Source organism: Mytilus californianus, unplaced genomic scaffold, assembly GCF_021869535.1.
Source record: "Mytilus californianus isolate M0D057914Y unplaced genomic scaffold, xbMytCali1.0.p SCAF_1, whole genome shotgun sequence".
Classification (NCBI taxonomy): domain Eukaryota; kingdom Metazoa; phylum Mollusca; class Bivalvia; order Mytilida; family Mytilidae; genus Mytilus; species Mytilus californianus.
Genome location: NW_026262581.1, coordinates 77,041,258 through 77,063,367, shown reverse-complemented (window position 1 = coordinate 77,063,367; position 22,110 = coordinate 77,041,258). Strand labels below are relative to the sequence as shown.

Genomic DNA, 22,110 nt, shown 5'->3' with positions numbered 1-22,110 from the left:
GTTTGGTATGTAGTTAATATGTATTAGCATTCATTGGCACATCTTCTTTTCATGAACATTATTTGTCCTCGCCTCCTCAGTCATGGTATATTGGCCGTTTGAATTTTTCTATAGTTTTTTACTTTTTTATTAGGTCGGTTTTTATTGGGAACCATGCAATAGTTGGGGGTAAACGATATTTGTTACTATGTGCAGTTGTATTAGCTACTAGCAAATGAACCTCCTTGTCTTCAGACAAATTTCCAAGACACGTCTTGTAGACATCTTGAGACAAATAAAACTGTGTCTTGAGATACGTCTCAAGACACATTTTTGTCACATCCATGTCTTGAGACATTGGTTTGGAAAAGTGTTTGGCGTATTTGAATACACACAAAAACAAATCCTATAGTCTGTGTATGAATTAAGAAAGAATTTTAGCATCATGAATACTTAAGCATGTTAACATGGTTAAGGCCATAATAGGGTCATAATAAGTAAAATAGATTGTACTGCCTCGTCCCTCTGTCATGGCCAAGTTAATTGGCTTTGATGATTTTACACGGTTTACATGTTAGAGTGTCGCATTTTTAATTTCAATATATCCATTATTATACATTTAATGCTATCAAAATTACATATGATAGATATGAGACATATCCGTCTGTGTTAACAATTTATTTAACAAAAGTATAATTTTCCGTTTCTCAAACAAGACATGTGTATCAACGTTGGTTATTTTTATGAAACAAAATTGGACGAATTCTTTAACTCTGTATTTAGGTTTATAACGAAGAATACGTGTATGAAGGATAGAGAAGGCATTATTTTGAAAATTAGTGTACCGTATATATATATATGGAATACACATTATATATGTTATCTCAATCAGCGGCTCTTAATCTTTATCCTCTTTTTTTCACTTTTTTCAAAACTTGCCTCAGATAGGGCACTGATTTGTCGGCCTACCTTTATTCTATTTTCAAAACATTTTCTAGAAGATTTTTAATGTTTTTGACGAATTCTTTAACTCTGTATTTAGTTTTACAACATTGTTTTTGACGTCAGACATCATAGTTGAAAAGAGACTATAGTACTATCAAGCAAGCCGACGGACGCACAGCAACGAACAAGTAGAACTTAATCTGGCCAAAACAAGGATTTGTTATATATATAAATCCTTAGCCGTATGAATAAAAAATGTTATCTACTTTTTTTGTACTTTTTATGATTTTTTTTAAAAACTGACTGAATCAGCATTTCTTTTAAAAAAGGGGGATGAACAATCAATACGCAGAAAATTTCAAATCTGTTTTAAATAACCATTAAAACATTTTCGGCATTAAACCTATTATTTTTATTATACTAATTACGCCATTGACCCGGGATCAGTTACTAATTACCTGAATTTCATCCGTTTTGCCTCGACATGCTCTAATCGTTTTGACCAATCACAAACGTCTTTACAAACTCAAGCTGACAAGGCAAGCGATGCGTCCGGTCGATGCAGGACGGTAAACATTGCATCCGAAAATAAGTTTATAGTGCAAAATCAATGACGCATATGTTGAATTTAGGTGAGGATGATGATTATATACCCTTTAACATTTTTTTCCACAAAGAAATATTCTTATTTGACATTATGAATAAGTTTTATGCATACCTCGATTTTTTACGATGATTTACTTCCCCTTGGTTTATTCCGCAAACACAAATACCCTATACCCTTTCAAAATCTTGATTTAAACTCAAAGTAATCAGACTGGTCAAACAGTTGAAACGTAGTTATCGTTTGTGAATAATTCTTGTTTAGTTTTTAGGTAAAAATGCAATTAAGAGGTACTTGATTTTGAATGACAAATTAAGCAGCTAAAAGTAAAGAACTCCTTACTGTCCAATTGTTGCATGGCATGGTAACAAGACCAACAGTGTTAATATTATTTCTGAAACACAAATAACAAATAAACAGCATGCATACATGTACTGTTAATGATGATTAGCCTGATTAGGCTCTAGGTGTCAGAATTTGTACCACAATATTCAATGTCTCGCCTAATTTCTTTTGAAATTATGTTGCGGGGGGGGACTTTCTGATTTATCCCTCCACTAGTCTCTTTTCATAGCTCCCAAAACATTGTGGAAAACCTTAATGAGCTACTACAACTGGAACCAGTGCAATTTGAACAAGACAGGAGTATCCATACACCCTGAGCAGGTAGACACTGAAAAGTAGACATATTTTCCTTAAAGAACGTGTTAAAATTTGATAAAAATATGTACCTTACTTTTAAAAGTAGCTATAGATCAATTTTGTAAATCAGTGATATTATTTGCCTCAAATAACCTCAGAAATTCGTCTTTTCCTCTAGAGAAAATTCCCAATTACTAAAAAAAAATGGCATAAAATTCCTCCCAATAAGTTGTACATTTTTCCCAAAAGGTGATGGCATCGGTAGTAATGTAGGTAAATTTCATATTCAGCTTATTATTTTGATATTATGACAGTGCTTTTGAGATCCGGGTTTCTGATTAGAATCACCGCGGTGTCTTTAACACACATGGTTTTCAATGTATAAAGTAACATAATTTTTTTGTTTCTTTCCCCTCCCCAAAAATTTCCTTTCCCATTGAAAATTCAAGTTTTAGTACAATTAAATCTTATTCAAAACTTCCCAATTTCCAAAAAAATGATGCATTTTTCCTTAAAAAAAGGGAAGAGGTAGTTTTGAAAAAAGACAACAATATCACATGTAAGATACATTCATTTGATTTCGGCCATATTGTTTTCTTATCTGTGACATTTTTATATTTTGCATGTAAAATGTAAAACCCTAATAAAAAAATTCCTGATATTGGCACCGTTAATTCAGTTTGTTAAAAGTTTGCAACATATTTTCTGTCATTATACAAAATTTATCATGTGACAAAAAAATTAGAATTATAACAATATGGCCAGTCTCTGAACAAAATGGATCTATGCTATTTAAATTTCAGGAATTAAAACATGGAAATGCACTGGTTTGAGGTGTGGTTACCTCTTTTAAATTTTCCAGTCTGTTTTTTGTGAAATGAAAAGAAATTCAGTTATACATTTATGTTGAATATAAAAATTGCTCCTGAAACAGAATCCTAAAAGGGATTACCACAATGATTTTGTTGAAAAATATATAGTGTTGTCACATATACTGCAAGTCTTATATTTCTAATCAGCTGTGGGTAGACGAAATAATTACGGTTGACATACTTCAATTGGGAGGCCTGCTACACATGATTCCGACAACAAAGGTACGCGTGTTATACACTATTGTGTAGATAAATCAATTTAGATTTATGGCATAACAAGTTTTAGTGGGGTTGACAATCGAAATATAACGGAAGTTCACGAATGGGTGACATTTTTAAAAAATGTAAGTTAAGTACCTTGTGTTATATTAAGGTATATAGGATTTTTTTTCAGAGACAAGTGTCTGATGCTGAAAAATGTCAACAATTGTTGTCAAACAGAATCCACAGTGTTAACTCACATTTTCAGTCCAATTTATGTGCTGTGAACTAAATAATATGAATTTAATCCACACAGGAAACATTTTGGTAACACTAACATCAAGACACATACCAGATGAAAAACATTTCAACAACAAACAATCAGAAATATTTTATGTAGCGATAAAAAGCACACGATAATAATTTGTTGTTGACTAATATAGTTATGTTGGTTATTTTTTGCATACACTCAAAATGAGTCTTTTAATGCAATGTTTAATATTAAATGACTGTGAATATTGTTGTTACTTTCAGAGGAACAAATGACCGGGCTGAAGCGGAAGTCATCAGACCTGCCTGGTGATCAGCCACCACCAAAGTTACTGAAGCAAACAACCAGTACAACTTTAGATACAGCAGTTGAGAAAGAGTCTGACATTGATAGTCTCCCTCCTCCTGTGTTGGAAAAGGCAGATACTTATGAAGAGGATAGACCAAAGGCTGTGCCTTATGGAATCAAAGCAAATGACAATGGATCAGACAGTTCAACACCGCCCCCAGTTTTGCCAAGATTTCCAACATTACAGCCCACAAAACTAATGTCTGCTGACAAGTATTTTGGGTTCGACATTCCGAGTGATAGTGATGACGAAGATGACACCATAAGAAAAATAGCTGAATCAATCAGTGTAGGAGAAGATTCAGTAGACAGTATCTCATCCGTTAAACCTAAAATGTCTTCTATGGGAACAAATACACCTTATGATAATGAGAGGTCTACCAGTAAAAAATATGTAAATTTAAAAAGAGCAGATACTTTAACTATATCAGATAGTAATGGGTCAAATGGGGAAGAAAAGAAAGCTAAATTGATTAAAAAAGGCATTATTAAAAAAGTAATGTCACCTAAAAAGAGTTTACAGTCAAAGAAAAGTGTTACCATCAAGAAAGAAAAGTCAGTTATATTGAATTTATTAGAGTCACTTAGAACAGTTCAGAAAATGCCTTCAGGTGCTACTATAGAAAAAATAATGAAATTTGGTAATGAGGAAGTTATAAATTTACCATCGGATAGATCACTTACAGTTTATGAATTTGATGATGAAAAATTTACATCTATCACCTCAAGTAATCTTTTACAGAGACCTTCACTGCAGGTAGTTTCAGACACTTTAAAATCAGTAGAAGATGAGGCACCTGCAGATAGCTCAGCTTTACCAAAACTTGAATGTGTTTCTAGTGAAGAGCTATCAGCAGATGAACTTTCAGATTCAGAGACAAACAATTCAGCTCCAGTCCTTCAAAAAATGTGTATTACTTCTCCCACCAAATCACCTAAAAAATTCATTCACGGTGGAATTAGGGAAATAGTTTTTTCATTTGACACAACTGGCTCTATGTACAGTTATATGGAGGAAACAAAAGAAAAATTGCGAGAAATTGTTGAACGTTTGAAAATAGATATCCCAGGTGTTCGTTTAGCGTTTGTAGCTCATGGGGACTATTATGATTTAAAGAATGATAGATATTTGATTAAATGGCTAGATTTTGGTGCAACTATAGATGAAATATGTAATTTTTTTGAATACTTACCAATTACTCATGGTGGTGATGCAGATGAATGTTACGAATTAGTTTTAAGGAAAGTACGGGAATCTTTATCATGGACAACAGGAAGTCAGCGATGCTTAGTAATGATTGGAGATTCAGATCCTCATGAACCAGGATATCAGTTTGAAGATTTCAAGAACGATATTGATTGGAAAGAAGAGACGAAAAAATTAAATGAAATGGTTGGTAAAACTTGCTATGAAAAGCATCTTTTTTACTCTTTTATCATGAGTTTTTCTTCAAAACTTAATTGAATGTACATGTACAAGGCTGTCATACATTGTAAGAAAGCATAAATTATTAAAGGGTACCGGGTAGTATAAAAGGAAGGATTAAAATTAAAGGATTCAAAATAAAATGAGGAGGCCTCTTTTGAATTAAAATCAGGCCATTTGAAAGTTGTGGAAAGAGAATATTTATCATGTTTATTGTGCTTGCATGACAACAGTTATAAAATATTGGCATCTGATATCGGTGACAGATGTTACATATTGATCATACAAAAACATACAAGATCTTATTAAAACACATTCATGACACTTAATATAACTAATTTCACTTGAATTTTCCATGAAATACATGTATAATAATCATGATAATGAAATTAATGAAAGGAAAATTTTGTTTTTACTTACAAAATGTAGAACATGTAGAAAGATTTGACTTTAACCAACTTCCAGTTCACAGAAACTCATTTGGTCAATTCATTGTCACAGGATGTATACAATCATTTGCTCCATGATTCAATGTAATCAATTTTACATTTGTAACCAGGCCTGGGGCCATTACATTGCAATGTAACGCATTACATTACAATTACTTTGTGATTCTTCCATTACAATTACAATTTCAATTACATTTTTTCTCACATGTAATGCATTACTTTACAATTACTTTGCCTGTGTAATGCATTACATTACACATTACTTTTTCAATATAAAAACTAAAAACATTTCAAAAACAGATTTTTATAAGAAATTGATAAATATTACAGGGGTATATGTACATACATGTATATATACAGCGTTGGTGACATAGACTTCAAATACTGGTTAATTAACATGTCCATTAAACTTGATCATCATAAGTGTTTCAAACGTGCTGTCATTAAGAGAACAGCGATCAGGTCTGTACACCTTTCCGGCAATACTAAAAAGCCTTTCTACAGGAGCTGATGTGGAGGGAATGGCTAAATACTTGAAAGCTGTATTAGCCAAAGAAAAATAAATAAATTATCATATAATTTTGTTTCTAACATTGAGCACTTAATCATTAAGACATCATAAAGGGATTTCAAGGGATATAATAAATGTGTCATTAAAGGATTATCTTGTTAAATGCCTAAGGGCTCTGTGAGGACAAACATAAGTTGTGAAGATTTGATTGCAATAAAAACATTTGATATTAATTAGGTGAAATAACAACACAAGACAGGACCCAAACCACAGTTCGGTGTAAAAATGTTGATTGACATATTCAATCTTTCATTGAAATACATGTAAGGTGTGTATAGAATTATGAAAATTTCATCTTTATATTTTTTCCTTTCATCTATATAGTTTTGTTCAATAATTTTTTTAGAAGATTTTTCATGGACCACCAAACACCAAAATATTCCCAATATCATTTTATACAAATATCAGAAACCAAGATCAAGACTTGATAATTTTCACTTTTTTTCATTTGCTGGATTAAAGTTGAGTTGGCCTAGGGGATTTAGTTATGGACAAACTAAGGGCAAACTATCTATAATGATTTAATACAGTAATTAACTGTGACAATAATTTTATTCAAAACTTTCTTTTGTTTTTACTTTACTATATTCTTCAATTTTATGTATTTTACCAATTTGTAATGAAAAGTAATGAACAGTAATGGAGGCATTACATTGATTTTAAACTAAAGTAATCATTACATTACATGTAATTGTAATGCAGAAAATGTGCATTACAAATTACTTTGCATTACATCAAAAAAATGTAATATTACAATGCATTACAATTACAAATTACCATTGCCCCAGGCCTGTTTGTAACTGCCATAAACCATAGTGGCCAGCTGTCACTGCATATAGTTCCAGATTGTGAAATACCACTGCAAAAGAACATAGCCATTATTTGGCCACTACCTGCATATTTGATAGAGGAAAATCCCTGATCCACTATGTTAACTTTTGTTTTTAAACTGCTTCTTTAAACCTATTGAAATCAATGATTATTCTCTGATAAAAAATCATGTAGATAGTGTTTTTCTATATGTTTGATTTTAATTGTACAATGTACTTGGATATTAATGCAGAAATTTAATCTCTTTTCCAATAAAAAACAAACTGCTAAATATAAATGTATAATGTATTTATTTGCAGGGAGTCAGAATTTATGGAATGCAGGTTGGTTATAGATCAGATTTCTATAGACAGATATCACAGACCACAGGTGGTGCTCATCTACGTTTGGAATCAGCTAATCTTACTCCTGATATGGTTATGTCAGTCTGCTTACGTGAAGGCAATCTTAAACTTCTTAAGGTACTTATTTGTAACATTATATACAGATATTGAAATCAAGACCAAAAATTAATAGCTGTGGGAAAGATTTGAAAAAAAATCATTGTATTGCCTCCTCTACAATTTTCATGCATTTCATGTGAGAAATTGTAGATATAACTTTTCCCTTAAATTTTTCTTATAACATACAAATAAAAAACACTTATCACACATATCTAATGAAAATGCTTCACAAGTTTATACAGGAGCACTGTTCACTTTGCCTTTTTGTTTTTTAGATTGGAGCTATTTCGATTCTTTCCTAACACATTGCATCATCAACCAGAATGTTGCCACAGGGCTCAATCTACTGTGCAAAAAAATTTGCTTTCCTGTCAATCACTTCTTATTACCAAAACAATATCTAGTTGCTTCCGTGCTCATACAGTCACTTTCTTTATCTGTAATAATCAATTTTTATCAAGTTGACATACATCAGTATCACATTTTTATTAAGTAAAGAAATTCAAAGACATATATAGACAATTTATTACTTACGAAACTAAGGGAAAGCATTAACTTTGCAGACTTGTTGATGTTTATATTGTAACAACCTTTTATTTAAACAAATCAAAGCCTGTATCATAGATGTTTTTAGGTTGGATATATGTCCCGGTCCACTGGTATGAGTTGTAAATTGTGTATTAGGCAGCCTTTGCACTATTGTTGAAAAAGAGCATTTTTAATGCATTCTTTTTGCAAAATATGAAAAATCCACTTTTTATCAATATCAAAATCATTCAGATAAACGTTTAAGAATAGAAGATGAAAAATCTTGGCAATTTCTAAAATTGAAAAGTTTTAAGACTTTGCCTAAAGAATATGAATGTTTGCATCTTTTTATGCTAGAGTAAAATCTTTATGGTCAGATTAGGGCAGTGAACATTTCCCTTTATCACATTACAAGCATTCATTAAACTTCAGTGTCATATCTTTTATCAAAATCAATAAGCATTTAAGATTACCCTTAAAGGACTTCGACAAATAGTATACCTACACGAATATTTGACATGTTTGATCATAGAAATTGTCTCAAAAATGGAGACAAAGATCTTTGTTTGAAGTATCTTACTATTGGTCCTAGGTTTTATACAGGAAATACAAGGATAATTTTTTAGAGGAATCTTTATTTGGTAATCCAGTTAAAAAAATGTATAAACTTTAAATTTTAAACAATGAACATGATTTGATGAAAATTTTGAATTTTAATTTAAAAGAAGTTGTTATGCAAATTTAGCATGTTAAGTGACCTTCTTACATTGACATACTAAATGCAACTAAATCAGTGTTCTAGGATTATTATACATATGCAACTTTCCCTAAAAAATTCACTTTTCCACAAGTTTAATGAACTTTCCCTGAATTTTTTACTATTTTAAAAATGTTTTCATAATTTTGTTATTCCTTTTATCGCATGTTTATACATCATCATAACATGTAGTTAGATTTGAAATTATGAACTCTGTTATTTCCTTTGAAATTAATTAGTTTGTCTAACTAGCTTGTGATTGTGTTGATAATTCAATGTCATGTTCATCTAGATATACAAAACATTTAATGGAATATATTAGTTTTATTTTGAAATATATATAAATTTTAGTAAAAAATCACGAATTTGAGATCCGGAAATTAAATCTTTTACCGTTTGTGATCCGGTTATTAGGTTTTTGCTTCTAAATCGGATGGATGCTTGACATCGCGGATTTTCCTTGCTTAGCTGGCAAGGGTATTGATGAAGGTGATCACGAAACACATGCGCACGTTTTTCTCCCTTGGACTTTAGAACCCAGGCATGATTTACACCAACAACAACGATCTCGCTTTGAGACTTTGATTGAAATAAAAGAATACAAACTGTTACATCGATCATTTGATCTGTATGAATAGGAAGTTTCTGTAATTTAATTTTACTTGCCCACGGACAACAAAGTTTTGAATTTCCACTTTCCCGTGACATAAATCAACTTTCCACGGGTGACGGGAAAGGGGAATTCCAGTGTTCTCCCCAGGCCCTTAAAGGACCACAGGACCGCGATGTATAATATTTGACTGTGGTTCTATTGGTCTTACCACGATGTATAATTTTTATCCGTGGTGCTAAAATTTTCAGTTAAAAACTCGTAATTCGGTAAAGTTTTAAACGACTTTTTAAATCTTTTCGGTGTGGTATAAAATTCCAGGTGAAATTTGACCAGTTCAAACAGTTCAAAGCCAGATTGTTTACACCACGTGATCGATTTACCTTATGAGGTTAACCTTGTTGATTGGATTTAATCGATGTAATCAACACTTGTAACATGATTGTTTTGTGTTTTAATTAGGATATCATAATTTTATGATAACAAATAACTACGGCCTCAGCTTGTCTGGCAAAACAGCCTTTGGACATCAGAGTAATCTCGGACTAATATCACATGACCCAGTTAATTCAAGTTTATTTACAATTAATTGCAATCTATTTTATAAATAAAATGCATGACTGTACCTTCAAACTGAATATCTATATCCAAAATTAATGAATGAAAGAAGTGAACAATATTCATAAAGTTAAAATCTATTTATACAAGTATCTACTTCCTGTCATTTAGGGGGGAAATAGGGAGACTTTATTGTTGACATTGAATATGGTTACCTATAGATCTATAGACCCAAGATAGATCAAGGAATTCTTTTTAAATGAATCATGACAAATAAAGATTAAGGTTTTAGTGCAGCACTTAGTCTGTATCTATGGTTGGTCATCACCAAAGACCAGAAAGGTTAATATTTACATGAAATTAACAAATTTTTATTTATGGCAAAATGTTAAAAAGTTTATGAAATTTTTTTTTATTAGAATTTAAGATACTGTAGTAACTGGTTCAAATAATAAAACAATAGTAGGTATTGTAAATTTTATGTCTCCTTAAGACAGGAATCCTTTTATATACAACAATTTTCTATCTAGAAACTAGAAAGTTTTTTAAATTGAACTCTTAAATGATATTTTATTTTAATTGATCATGGATTTTATAAAAGATTTAATTACTATAATTATTTAGTAATGAATCATGTTTTATTTATTTTAAAAAGATATTCAAGTATACAAACTGTTTATTGATTAACTTCTCTTTTACCAATAATTTTCTGACTCAATGTCTACATTACACAGTACCACAGTATTTAAACAAAACAAAAGACATAAAAACAACAGTAACTAGAAATATAGGTCAGCGACGCAATGCGACACGACACATTATACAAATCATTTTACCAAGAGTACGCGTTACCCTGGTGCTATCCAAAAATCCTGGGGAATTCTAGAACACTGCTAAATGCAAAAGCTTAGAAACATTGTCCACATCAGCATACCTCAATGGAAGACTAAATGTCTACATTACACAGTACCACAGTATTTAAACAAAACAAAAGACATAAAAACAACAGTAACTAGAAATATAGGTCAGCGACGCAATGCGACACGACACATTATACAAATCATTTTACCAAGAGTACGCGTTACCCTGGTGCTATCCAAAAATCCTGGGGAATTCTAGAACACTGCTAAATGCAAAAGCTTAGAAACATTGTCCACATCAGCATACCTCAATGGAAGACTAAAAAATTATCGAAATTAAGCTAACAACTCTTCCAATCTTTCCACTTGTGATATGGATCACTTTGATTTTTCATGTGAATCCAGTGATTCTACTAACACAACAATCTATCTTCTTTCAGACTTATGAAGCAGAAGTAATGAAAAGACCAGAATACAAAACTGGATTAGATTTAGAATTAGCAAGACTGTTCAGTTCATTAAAAAATGTAGCAGATAATATTGCCATGAAATTCAAAAAGAACATAATAGAAGGAAGTACAGAAAATGGAAAGAAAGCGATTAAAAGAGAAAATACGTCCACGACAGAGTCACCTGGTACTAAAATAGCCAAAATGGCAAAGAAGGCATTAGCTGAAGATGGGAAGGTTACGAAGAAAGTTAAAACATTGTCACCTGAAAGAAAGCAATCAACATCAGACAAAATTGCTAAGAATTTGATTAAAAAGGCAATAAAAGGAACTAAAGAAAAGAAGAAAACAGCCTTAACTAAAGAGAAAAAGAAAATTTCACTAAAAAGTACAAAAAAATCTGGTGTTAAAAATATTAAAGAGAAAAAGAAAACAGCTGCAAAATTAACTAAAAAGCCTGTTGTAAAGAAAGATATGAAAAAGAAACCAACAAAACCAGGGGTTGCAGGAAAAAAGGCCAAAATTGTGTTAGGTTCTAAAGTTCAAAAAACTATTTCTAAAGGAAAACAGACTGCAACTAAAGTTAAAGCAAAGTCTGTTATGAAAGCAATATTGAAATCAAAGACAGTCAAACCCTCAAAGAAAACACTTTCAATTAGACCAAATACAAAGTTAAAAGCTAAAAATACAGCTGCAAAGAAGGTTATAAAGAATAAAACTATTACTAAAGGAACTTTAAAGAAAGATCCTAAAAATAAAACACTAGGTAAAGTGAAGTCTAAAGAAACACCTGCAAAGAAAACTGTAAAGATGAAAGTAAAAACTCTGGAAATAAAGAAGAAAGAACAAAAGAAATTAGTTGAAAAGAAAAAGGATGCTTCAAAACAAAAAACTGAAAAGAAAGCAAAAAAAAGTTCCCCCGAGAAGAAAAAAACTAAACCACAAGAGAAGAAAGCAACAAAAAAAAAGAATGACGAAAAAGAAAAGAAGTCTGTGGCAAAGACTAGCAAGAAGACAGAAACAAAGAAATCCACTGAACAACCCATCAAGGTATTTTATATTGAAATGTTCACCTTGTACATTTAAATAAATTTGAAGTAAGCTTAATGTCAATCTGACAGCAAACTTATACTACCTGATAAAAATCGATATACAGAGGTTATCATATTTGCCTCTTTTGCTGATAAGCACCTAATTCATATATATAGCATGTAATATTTTCCAAGCTCAAAATTCTATAGAGAGGGGACGGAAGATGAGACATTAGCTAAGAATTCTTGAAATATAGAAAAATTACAAACGTTTATGAAATGAAAGAGAGGCAAAAGATTACAAAGGGATATTCAAACTCCAACATACTTACAATGGCATAACAAAAAATGAAAATGATGAAAAGACAAACAACAGTACACAAAACATGACATAGAAAACTAAAGACTGAGCAACACCAGCCCCCAAAAATGGGGGTTGATTTCAGGTGCTCATGAAGGGTAAGTCTTGTGAGAATTTTTAACAGGTACATGTATGCAAATGTGTGGTAAGGTAAAATTAGTAATATTCTATGGCTTTATTACCTTAGTTGATTTTTGTTTAATGCATCAACTTCTTCATTATGGTGCACTGTTGGTTCTGCTCAACTCTTTATAAACCATTTTTCAAAGTTTTTTTGGTAGAATATATGTACAAACAGGTAAGATCAGGTAAGATGCAGAAAAAGTCTTAATTTTGCTTTTTAATAAACTATTTACAGAATGAGAGGTGGTTGAATTTTTCATATATTGTGCATACTGTCATCTTCTCAACTCTTAGTTTCCAAGATAGATATTTGAATTAGCAGGATACTTGTATTCATGTTAGATTTTTAACACTCTTACATGCCTTTTATATGTATTGTGAAACGAGAAGAATATGATTCTTACAGACACCAAATACATGCAGGGCAAACAAAGAAAAACTGTTCACTGATTAAAATTCAGTGCCAAAACTCTGATCTTACAGAAGGGAACCTTTTGTCACGTTTAAAACATGTAAATAGATATTTTGGTTTTTAAATATGTAGCTTTTTGGAAAAATATACATCTTTTTACCACTATATATGTATATTTTGAAACAGATAACTGTTTACAGAGGTTTGGTTATTGAGTAGTAAAATTTTATCAACACATTAACTGGATTATTTAAGCATTAGTTCAGCTTCATTGATTTTTTTTTTATTATATTGCAGGTTAAAAAACCAAAGAATTTACAGCCAAGAGAAATTGCCAGTATAGCCAAGTTTGTGACTGGACCTTTAAGTTGTTTATCCTGGGAACAGTGGACTCCACTGATTGCTCATGAGAAACCAAGGAGTGGAAATTGGTCTAAAGGGAAAGGTGGATGTCCAGGATATTGTAATTCAGACATTGATAAAGACAAAGACTCTGTGCTTGTCATGTACGAGTTTGCAGTATCACCTCCTGACAGTTCAAAGAAATACCCAGTTTATTTTTATGCACAGAATGAAAATGTATGGGAATTTTGCAAAGATAAATATATTCAGAGAGAACTAGAACGTGTGATCAAATCCAAAGGGTCAGTTAGTGTTCGTAAAGGAACGGTCAATAAGAACGATGAAACCTTGTTCTTAAAAACTGTAGAACATGTTAGAAATATGTTTGATTATGCATGGAACAGTAATGCTTCTAAAGACACAGCTAGAAAGGATGACTTGGTTAAAGAAGGATTCATTATAGCTAAAGTGTGATAACGGATTTATATCAAGTCATCACTGTTCTTATTCCATGTATATGTAATTCCATAGTGTTTCAAAAACTTAGTATTTGCAAGAAATATCTCCCTTTGGATATACAAATTGTACATAATTGTGATCAATTGGTATTTAGAAAAGTGAAAATTTATTATAAAAAATACTTTTGCTAAATTTAAGGCTTTTTTTTTAGAAACAAGATTTGAAAAAATCCTAGCTTTTCTGATCCTTCTTTCTCTTTTCATGTATGGTCTCTTTTTTATACCTGAAGTTCTGATAGGTAATCTTTCCAATTTTAAGAAGGCATCCATGTTTTATTTGAAAATGTCGGTGGTGACCCTTAGAAGTTGAGTGTTTATTTTGTTCGACTTGAGCTTACTAAAAGGGAAATAACTTGTACTTGACAGCTACTTCGGATAACAGAAGGTTTTATAACTTATATATTTGGATTGGTTTCCAAGATAAGAAATTTTTTAAACTTACAAGTGATTATTTTTGTTTTACTCATTGCTCTACTTTTATGTAGCATGAGGCCTATATAAAGACACAGGAATTGTACAAGTGCTACATTTTTTCATCTTCATGTGATTAGATCCAAGAATTGGTGCTTTATCTCATACAGAGTAAATGCATTTTATAATACCATATACATTTTTTATATGGCCACAAAAATTGTATAAAAGTTATCTTCTATAGCAGGCTATGTTTTTTTTTTATTTTCTTTTTAAAGATCATGCAGAAATAAAAAAGGAGATATAAGTAAATGCAAACATTAACTCAAAATAAATGAAACAGTTGTTATCAATGTACAGTTGTATAGTCATTTAATAGATCAAATGGTTTGTAATGTAATTTGGACTATATATTACAAATAAGACAAAGGGTCTTAGAAACACTAAAAAAATGCATAAATGTAAATATACTGCATAATGGTGATTCATTTAAAAGTCATTCTTGCTGGTGTCGTGGGTTTAGAAAAATCAGTATAGAAACCAGGTGATTGCTAGTGAAAGGATATGACACTCTGGGATACAATTTGTTTTCACAGAATACTAATGTTCTAAACAGACCTGTATATTTCAGGATGATTCAATACATTCCCAAGAATACAATGCACATTGTCACCAGCAAATGTGATTTTAAGCTTCTCTGACCTGTAAACTAAGAGGACCTGTCACATTTAGGTTTTTTCCTGTACAATTTAAAAAAATCTTCCTTAACTGAATCTTGGCCAAAGGAGTCTTTATTTAAAATTCTATCCACTCCCTTGCCCATTCCCATAATTAAAATTGTCTTTCTTTAAATTCATACTTATTTTTAATGTTCTATTAAATGGATAAGAAAATTTAATTAAAAATTCCTGCAAAGGCCAAACTGTTAACTTATCATGCTTATTATTATACCCCCGCTTTAAAAAAGTGGGGGTATACTGTTTTACCTCTGTCTGTCCTTCCGTCAGTCCATTCATCCATCAGTCCATCCGTCAGTCCGTCCGTCCCATGAATATTTTCGTCGCATTTTTCTCAGGAACTAATCGACAAGGATTTCTGAAATTTGGTTTCAGGGTATATATAAGTAAGTTACACCGCGTTTTCAGATTCATCACTCAACAACTTCCTGTTTACCGAACACTTGTATTATTTTACACATGATAGCCAAGTTGAAAATTTTCGTCACATTTTTCTCAGGAACTACTTGACAAGGATTTCTGAAATTTGGTTTCAGGGTTTATAAAAGTAAGTTACACCGTGTGATGCGTTTTCAGATTCATCACTCAACAACTTCCTGTTTATCGAACACTTGTATTATTTTACACATGATAGCCAAGTTGAAAATTTTCGTCACATTTTTTCAGGAACTACTTGACAAGGATTTTTGAAATTTGGTTTCATTGTTTATATAGGTCAGCTATACCGTGTGATGCATTTTCAGATTCATCACTCAACAACTTCCTGTTTACCAAAATATTTCGGCGGGGGTATCATCAGTGAGCAGTAGCTCACAGTTTTACTTGTATTGGAAATTTATTTAAGAATAGAATGCTTCTTTTTGTAAATTTATTGGGGTGTAAAAGCGTTGACCGAAGTACATTTTGTATGAAGCGCTGAAGTGCTTCATTCTAAAAATGTACGCACGGTCGACACTTTTACAACCCTATAAAAATGCTTAAAGAAGTATTCAATACTTATAATTACATTTTTTATAGGATCATGAAAACACGATTTCTATCAAGTTTTTATACGACCGCAAACAAATTTTTGTGGTCGTATATTGGTATGACGTCGGCGTCGTCGTAGTCCGAAGACACATTAGTTTTCACACTCTAACTTTAGTTTAAGTGAATGGATCTCAATGAAATTTTACCATAAGGTTCAATACCACAAAAGGAAGGTGGGGATTGATTTTGGGGGTTATGGTACCAACAGTTAAGGAATTAGGGGCCAAAAAAAGCATTTTTGTAACTTCCAGACATAACTTGTGTGTTAGTTTATGGATCTCTCTGACATTGTACCACAAGGTTCCATATCACAAAGGGAATGCTGGGATTGATTTTGGGGGTAATTGCCTCCAAATTTTAGGAATTAGGGGCCAAAAAGGGGCAAAAAACAAGCATTTTTCTTGTTTCATGACAATAACTTGTGTGTAAGTGTATGGATCTCTCTGACATTGTATCACAAGGTTCCATAACACAAAGGGAATGCTGGGATTGATTTTGGGGGTAATTGCCTCCATATTTTAGGAATTAGGGGCCAAAAAGGGGCAAAAAACAAGCATATTTCTAGTTTCATGACAATTACTTGTGTGTAAGTGTATGGATCTTTATGAAATTGTACAACAAGGTTCCATATCACAAAGGGAAAGCTGGGATTGAGTTTGGGGGTAATTGCCCTAAAAGTTTAGGAATAAGGGGCCGAAAAGGGGCCAAAAATTAGCATTTTTCTAGTTTCCAGACAATAACTTGTGTTCAAGTGTATGGATCTCTCTGAAATTGTACTGCAATGTACCATACCACAAAGGGAAGGCTGGTATTGATTTTGGGGGTAATTCCCTCAAAATTTTAGTAATAAGGGCCATAAAAGGGCAAAAAAACAAGCATTTTTCTAGTTTCAGGACAATAACTTGTGTGTAAGTGTATGAATCTTTATGAAATTGACATCAAGGTTCCATATCACAAAGGGAAAGCTGGGTTTGAGTTTAGGGGTAATTGCCCTAAACGTTTAGGAATTTGGGGCCAAAAAGAGGCCATAAAACAAGCATTTTTCCAGTTTCCAGACAATAACTTGTGTTCAAGTTTATGGATCTCTCTGAAATTGTACTGCAAGGTACCATACCACAAAGAGAAGGCTGGGATTGAGTTTGGGGTTGATGAATCATAAGGGGGTTCAAAAAATTTGGGGGAGGGGGATTTTTTTTTCATTTTTTTTCTTTAAAATTTTCCATTTTAAATTGGTTATTTCTGATTTATATATAAAAGCAAATAATAATGATATGGTTTGAATCAGTAAATTAAAATTTTTTAAGTTTTTAGACCACTTTCATTCTGTGTCAGAAACCTATGCTGTGTCAAATATTTAATTACAATCCAAATTCAGTGCTGTATCAAGCTTGAATGTTGTGTCCATACTTGCCCCAACTGTTTAGGGTTCGACCTCTGCGGTCATATCAAGCTGCGCCCCAGCCGAGCATTTTATTATTTCATTTACCAGTGCACTTTATTGTGGAAGCTCGTGTCATCATGAATGTTACATTTCATTTGGAAATGAAGGTTGATTTCAGAATGACGCAAGCTTGCTGTTAGCCAATCAAAATAACGTATTATAATGAAACATACATGTAATATAATTATACTTACATGATGCCTTTAAGAATTATAACTGATTATTTGAACTGTCAGTTTCTAAAATGATCAAATTTATTCACATTATATTTTGAATTATTTATTATGACTTGATCACAACCAAACATTGTGCAAATTGTACCTTTGTAATCCTCCTTGATAGTTAGGTGAATGGCACCAATGACCATGGTAGGGCAGTGTTATCTCTATATATATATATAGCATTGGGGTTTTAGCATCATGGTAATCTGATGCTTTCTTGAATGCAATGCTATAGGAAATGACTTTCTCATAGATTGGGTTATTGATGTGATGCTATAATATCTAGAAACAAGATGGTGTTTAAACATTCCCTGTTTTCCAGGAATATGAAAATTATGGGGAGAACATTAATGAAAAATTATGAATTATGGTGTAACAATTCATTGGTGCTGCCACCTTTACTAAACTTGGGATACCAAGATATGTATATCTTGCATATAGTATGACAATCATATTTTGTCTGTAAATGTTAAACTGTATAGGTACTTTTTTTTTGCAGTGCATTTATTTTCTCTTATTTTGCAGTAGGTGTAATTTCCTGATAATAAATACATGTACACATAAATACTTATGCTGTTTACCTACATGTGAAAAAAGGGTATAAATTATTATTACCTGAAAATATAATTGAACATGCATGTTTACAGGCCCAGACCTGCAACTGTTATGAACCATTAAACATCAAAGAAACCGTTTCAAGATAAGAATAAAAAATGATGATCCAAGCCAAGCAAACACTTTAATTATATAATTAATAGCCTATTTAGACAATACCTTTATCTTAACATCTAAAAGACAACTGATCTCATGATTGAATCATCACAATTTTGAAACACTACCATACCTACTGACACATGGACTTAAATTTACGCATTATTAACATCATGATAAATCTCTAATGGCTGACAAAAGTTCTTAATTTGAACTTGTGTACACTTAAAAAAAGTCTGTTTGTTGATATTGTTTTGTTATCTCAAAAAAAATAAATACACTTGTTTTGTAAATCACTTTAAAATATACATGCACAAAAAATTATAAATACAGTGCTTTATTTAGGTTTCTTTATGTACATGTATTACTTTAATCATCATTCAAAGTAATATTTAGTTCTAATTTATAGGATGTAAAATAAGGAATTATCATATTACTTGTTTCAATTCAAGTAGGAATACTGTATTTTGTTGCATAAAAAATACTTTTCAGTTGTATTAGTATGACTTAATTTCTGTGTCTTTTGGTCTCTTGTGGAGAGTTGTCTCATTAGCAATCATACCACATCTTCTTATTTTTATATTGATTAGTATCTTTGAAGTATTAATGCTTTATTCACTTTAAAGTGAGTAATTTATTTTTAAATCAACTGGATAGTAAGAATTTATTCAACAGAATAGGAACTTCAACCTCTTTTTTTCAAATCTAAACTGAGTTTATAGGTCTGTCTTTCTAATTTAAAAAAAATATGTTTCACTACCTTAAACTTATAGACAAATCAAACTCCGCTAAAGATACTGTGAGCTCTGTCTTTCCTGAACCGTGCATAAATCAGAAAGCTGTTACAACTGAACTATTGCATTATAAAGTAGAATTAATTCCCTTTGAATACTGTTTCCTTATAAATGGGGGTTCATGATTTGACAAGTTTAGAGTATACAGTTCATTTCCATTTTTATAAGAATATTATACCAATTAAATCCATTGTGATCTAGTTCCACAGCTTCAAATAACATTAAATGCTCACACAGAATGGAATATTCTCTTTTGCAATGATTTCAATAAGGGCTTGTAGATTTGTAGACATGGTTGAATGAAAAATTGAACATATGAAATATAAAAACATTGGGTTTTGTTAATACATTGTATATATTTTACATAAAGTTTTGGTCAATTTTAGGGGCCTGTCTTTTAAAAGAAATTGCAATCTTTTATCAGAAATTTTTTACCAATCATTTTTATTAGCGTTACATTAAAGCAAAAGTTACTACTAAAAAAAGGATGAATTAAGACTTTTTTGTACAAATTTTTGTATGCTGTAGTATATTTTTCAGTTAGTCATACCCTTTGAAAATGTTTTATATGATGAAAAATTAGGAAATAATTCAAATGACCATTTATTTATCCATTAAATACTTTGATATAATCTGATAATCAGGTCAACTTGGTTATCATAGTCATTGCATTGATTTAATTAAAGTTTACATTTCATTGTGATAACATTAAATGAACAAATATTAAATGTTTGTGTATGAAAACATTAAATTGTGTGCATGTGTGTTTTTTTATTGTATATAATGTATTTGAAATATGAAAGAGTAAATATAACTCTGATGTATACCAATTTTATAAAAAGAATAACTATTGAATGTATGGTTCAAGAAATGTGTTCATTATGATATGTCTGAAAACCAGTCCAAATTTTGTGGACAGCAAAAAATATTGATTGGAAATATTTTATTTTTTGCAGTGCTTGTATTATACTACATGTAAGATTTTTTTCTGTACAAAAATGTCATATTTAGATTATTTATAATACCACTCTTTTGTACAATTATTTCTTTTGTAAGTGAAGTTAATTATTTCTAGATTGTTAGATCACCTGGCCTATAGAGCTTTTGTCATCGCCTTGCAACTGTCATCTGTCTGTCCTTAAACAATTTTTGTTACATATATAACTTAGGTAAATTGTTCAGAAACTTTAGGGGATTGATGATTTGAAAACCATTGACAAATACTCATCATTTAATGTAGATTAGACAGGAAAGATTTGAACATTGTTGTCCATTTAAACCTATGAAAAATTACATTCTCATCTTTCTCTAAAACTTTGCCATTTAAAAAAACTTTACATCCACATCCTTTAGTCTCTGGTTGATAGTCGTCTCATTGGCAATCATACCACATCTTTTTTCTAGGAATGATGTCAGGAAAGTCCATATAAGGTTCTGATTAGATAAAAAAAAATGACAGCCAGAGTCAGTCTTTGATTCTGATTTTTCAAATGTTTTTAAATCTTGTTTGAAACTACAAAGAAAAATCCTGTTTTGAAGCTTTAATGAAATGATGAAAAGAAAATCATTTGTAGATGTCAGATTTTTAGGAACCTTTAGTTTAATAATCAGTTTAATCATAGTAAAATGTCTTGCATTTCCTCCAAAATATTTCAATAATTAATAAAAAGTGTTAGAATGTAGAGTAAGTACAGAGAAATTAGTATTATTGATTTATGTTTTATAGGGCAGAGATGGATTTAAAGGGGACAGGAGGCTCAGACCCCCTTTATGGGACTGCATACGTGTATAAGGTTAAAGCACAAGACTTTCTACTAGTCCCTTTCCAAATGTAGTCTTGCTGCTGCTGCTACCTCCCTTTTTCAGTATCCTGGATCCCCACCTGTAGGGACACATTACACTGTTACCAGATGATTCAATAACACCGCAAGAATTGTGTATTGGTGATCACATGTCTAAAAATTGACCCCTTATCACATATAAAGTTTGAGAAATTGCCTCCATGACAAAACTAGGATAGTTATTCATACGTATAGGAAATGAGAGAGGGTTCATAATTATATACTTGTTGTTTAAATGAATTTATATTTTATATTTTAAACATGCAATGTAACCACAAGCGTTAAATGCATTTTGTAAAATTAATACTTTAAAAGTAAAAGAATTGTTTGAATGTACATCTTTCATATTATAGTTCACAGTCAACTTAGTTGAGGTTAACAACAAAAATTAGTTCATTTTTTAATTGCAGATAATATAATCATCAATTGTGTAACTCAAACTAAACAAAAAGATTCAACTCTAGACATTGGAGGTTTTTGACATACAGTAAGCAATAAAAAAAAGATGCCTGCACTGATCCCTAAAATATTTTTGCATATCAATTTAAGGAAAAGATTGAAATATAAGAACAAAGACTGTAAGAAATGTAACTTTTTTATTTTTTGTATGAAACATTTTTGGGTAAAGATTGCATGAAATGCAATCAAAACCTTATGGTACTGACTTGATATCTTTATCACTACTTTTGAGATACACAAAATATAGTGCATTGATCATAACATTCTATACATCCTATCCATGAACATTTCAAGAAATTTATCAATGATGTTCAAGTTAGGAAATGATGTTATAC

General features: G+C 31.2%; 1 protein-coding gene across 1 annotated transcript; it reads left to right on the top strand.

Moving 5' to 3' along the window:
• Nucleotides 1-1,451: 1,451 nt before the first annotated feature.
• Nucleotides 1,452-19,770, top strand: LOC127724271 (uncharacterized). Its single transcript, XM_052231201.1, has 5 exons — nt 1,452-1,556; nt 3,778-5,255; nt 7,439-7,600; nt 11,336-12,394; nt 13,569-19,770. The coding sequence occupies exons 1-5, from the start codon at nt 1,535-1,537 to the stop codon at nt 14,085-14,087; spliced, it is 3,240 nt and encodes a 1,079-aa protein (XP_052087161.1). The 5' UTR covers nt 1,452-1,534; the 3' UTR covers nt 14,088-19,770.
• The last annotated feature ends 2,340 nt before the right edge of the window (nt 19,771-22,110 follow it).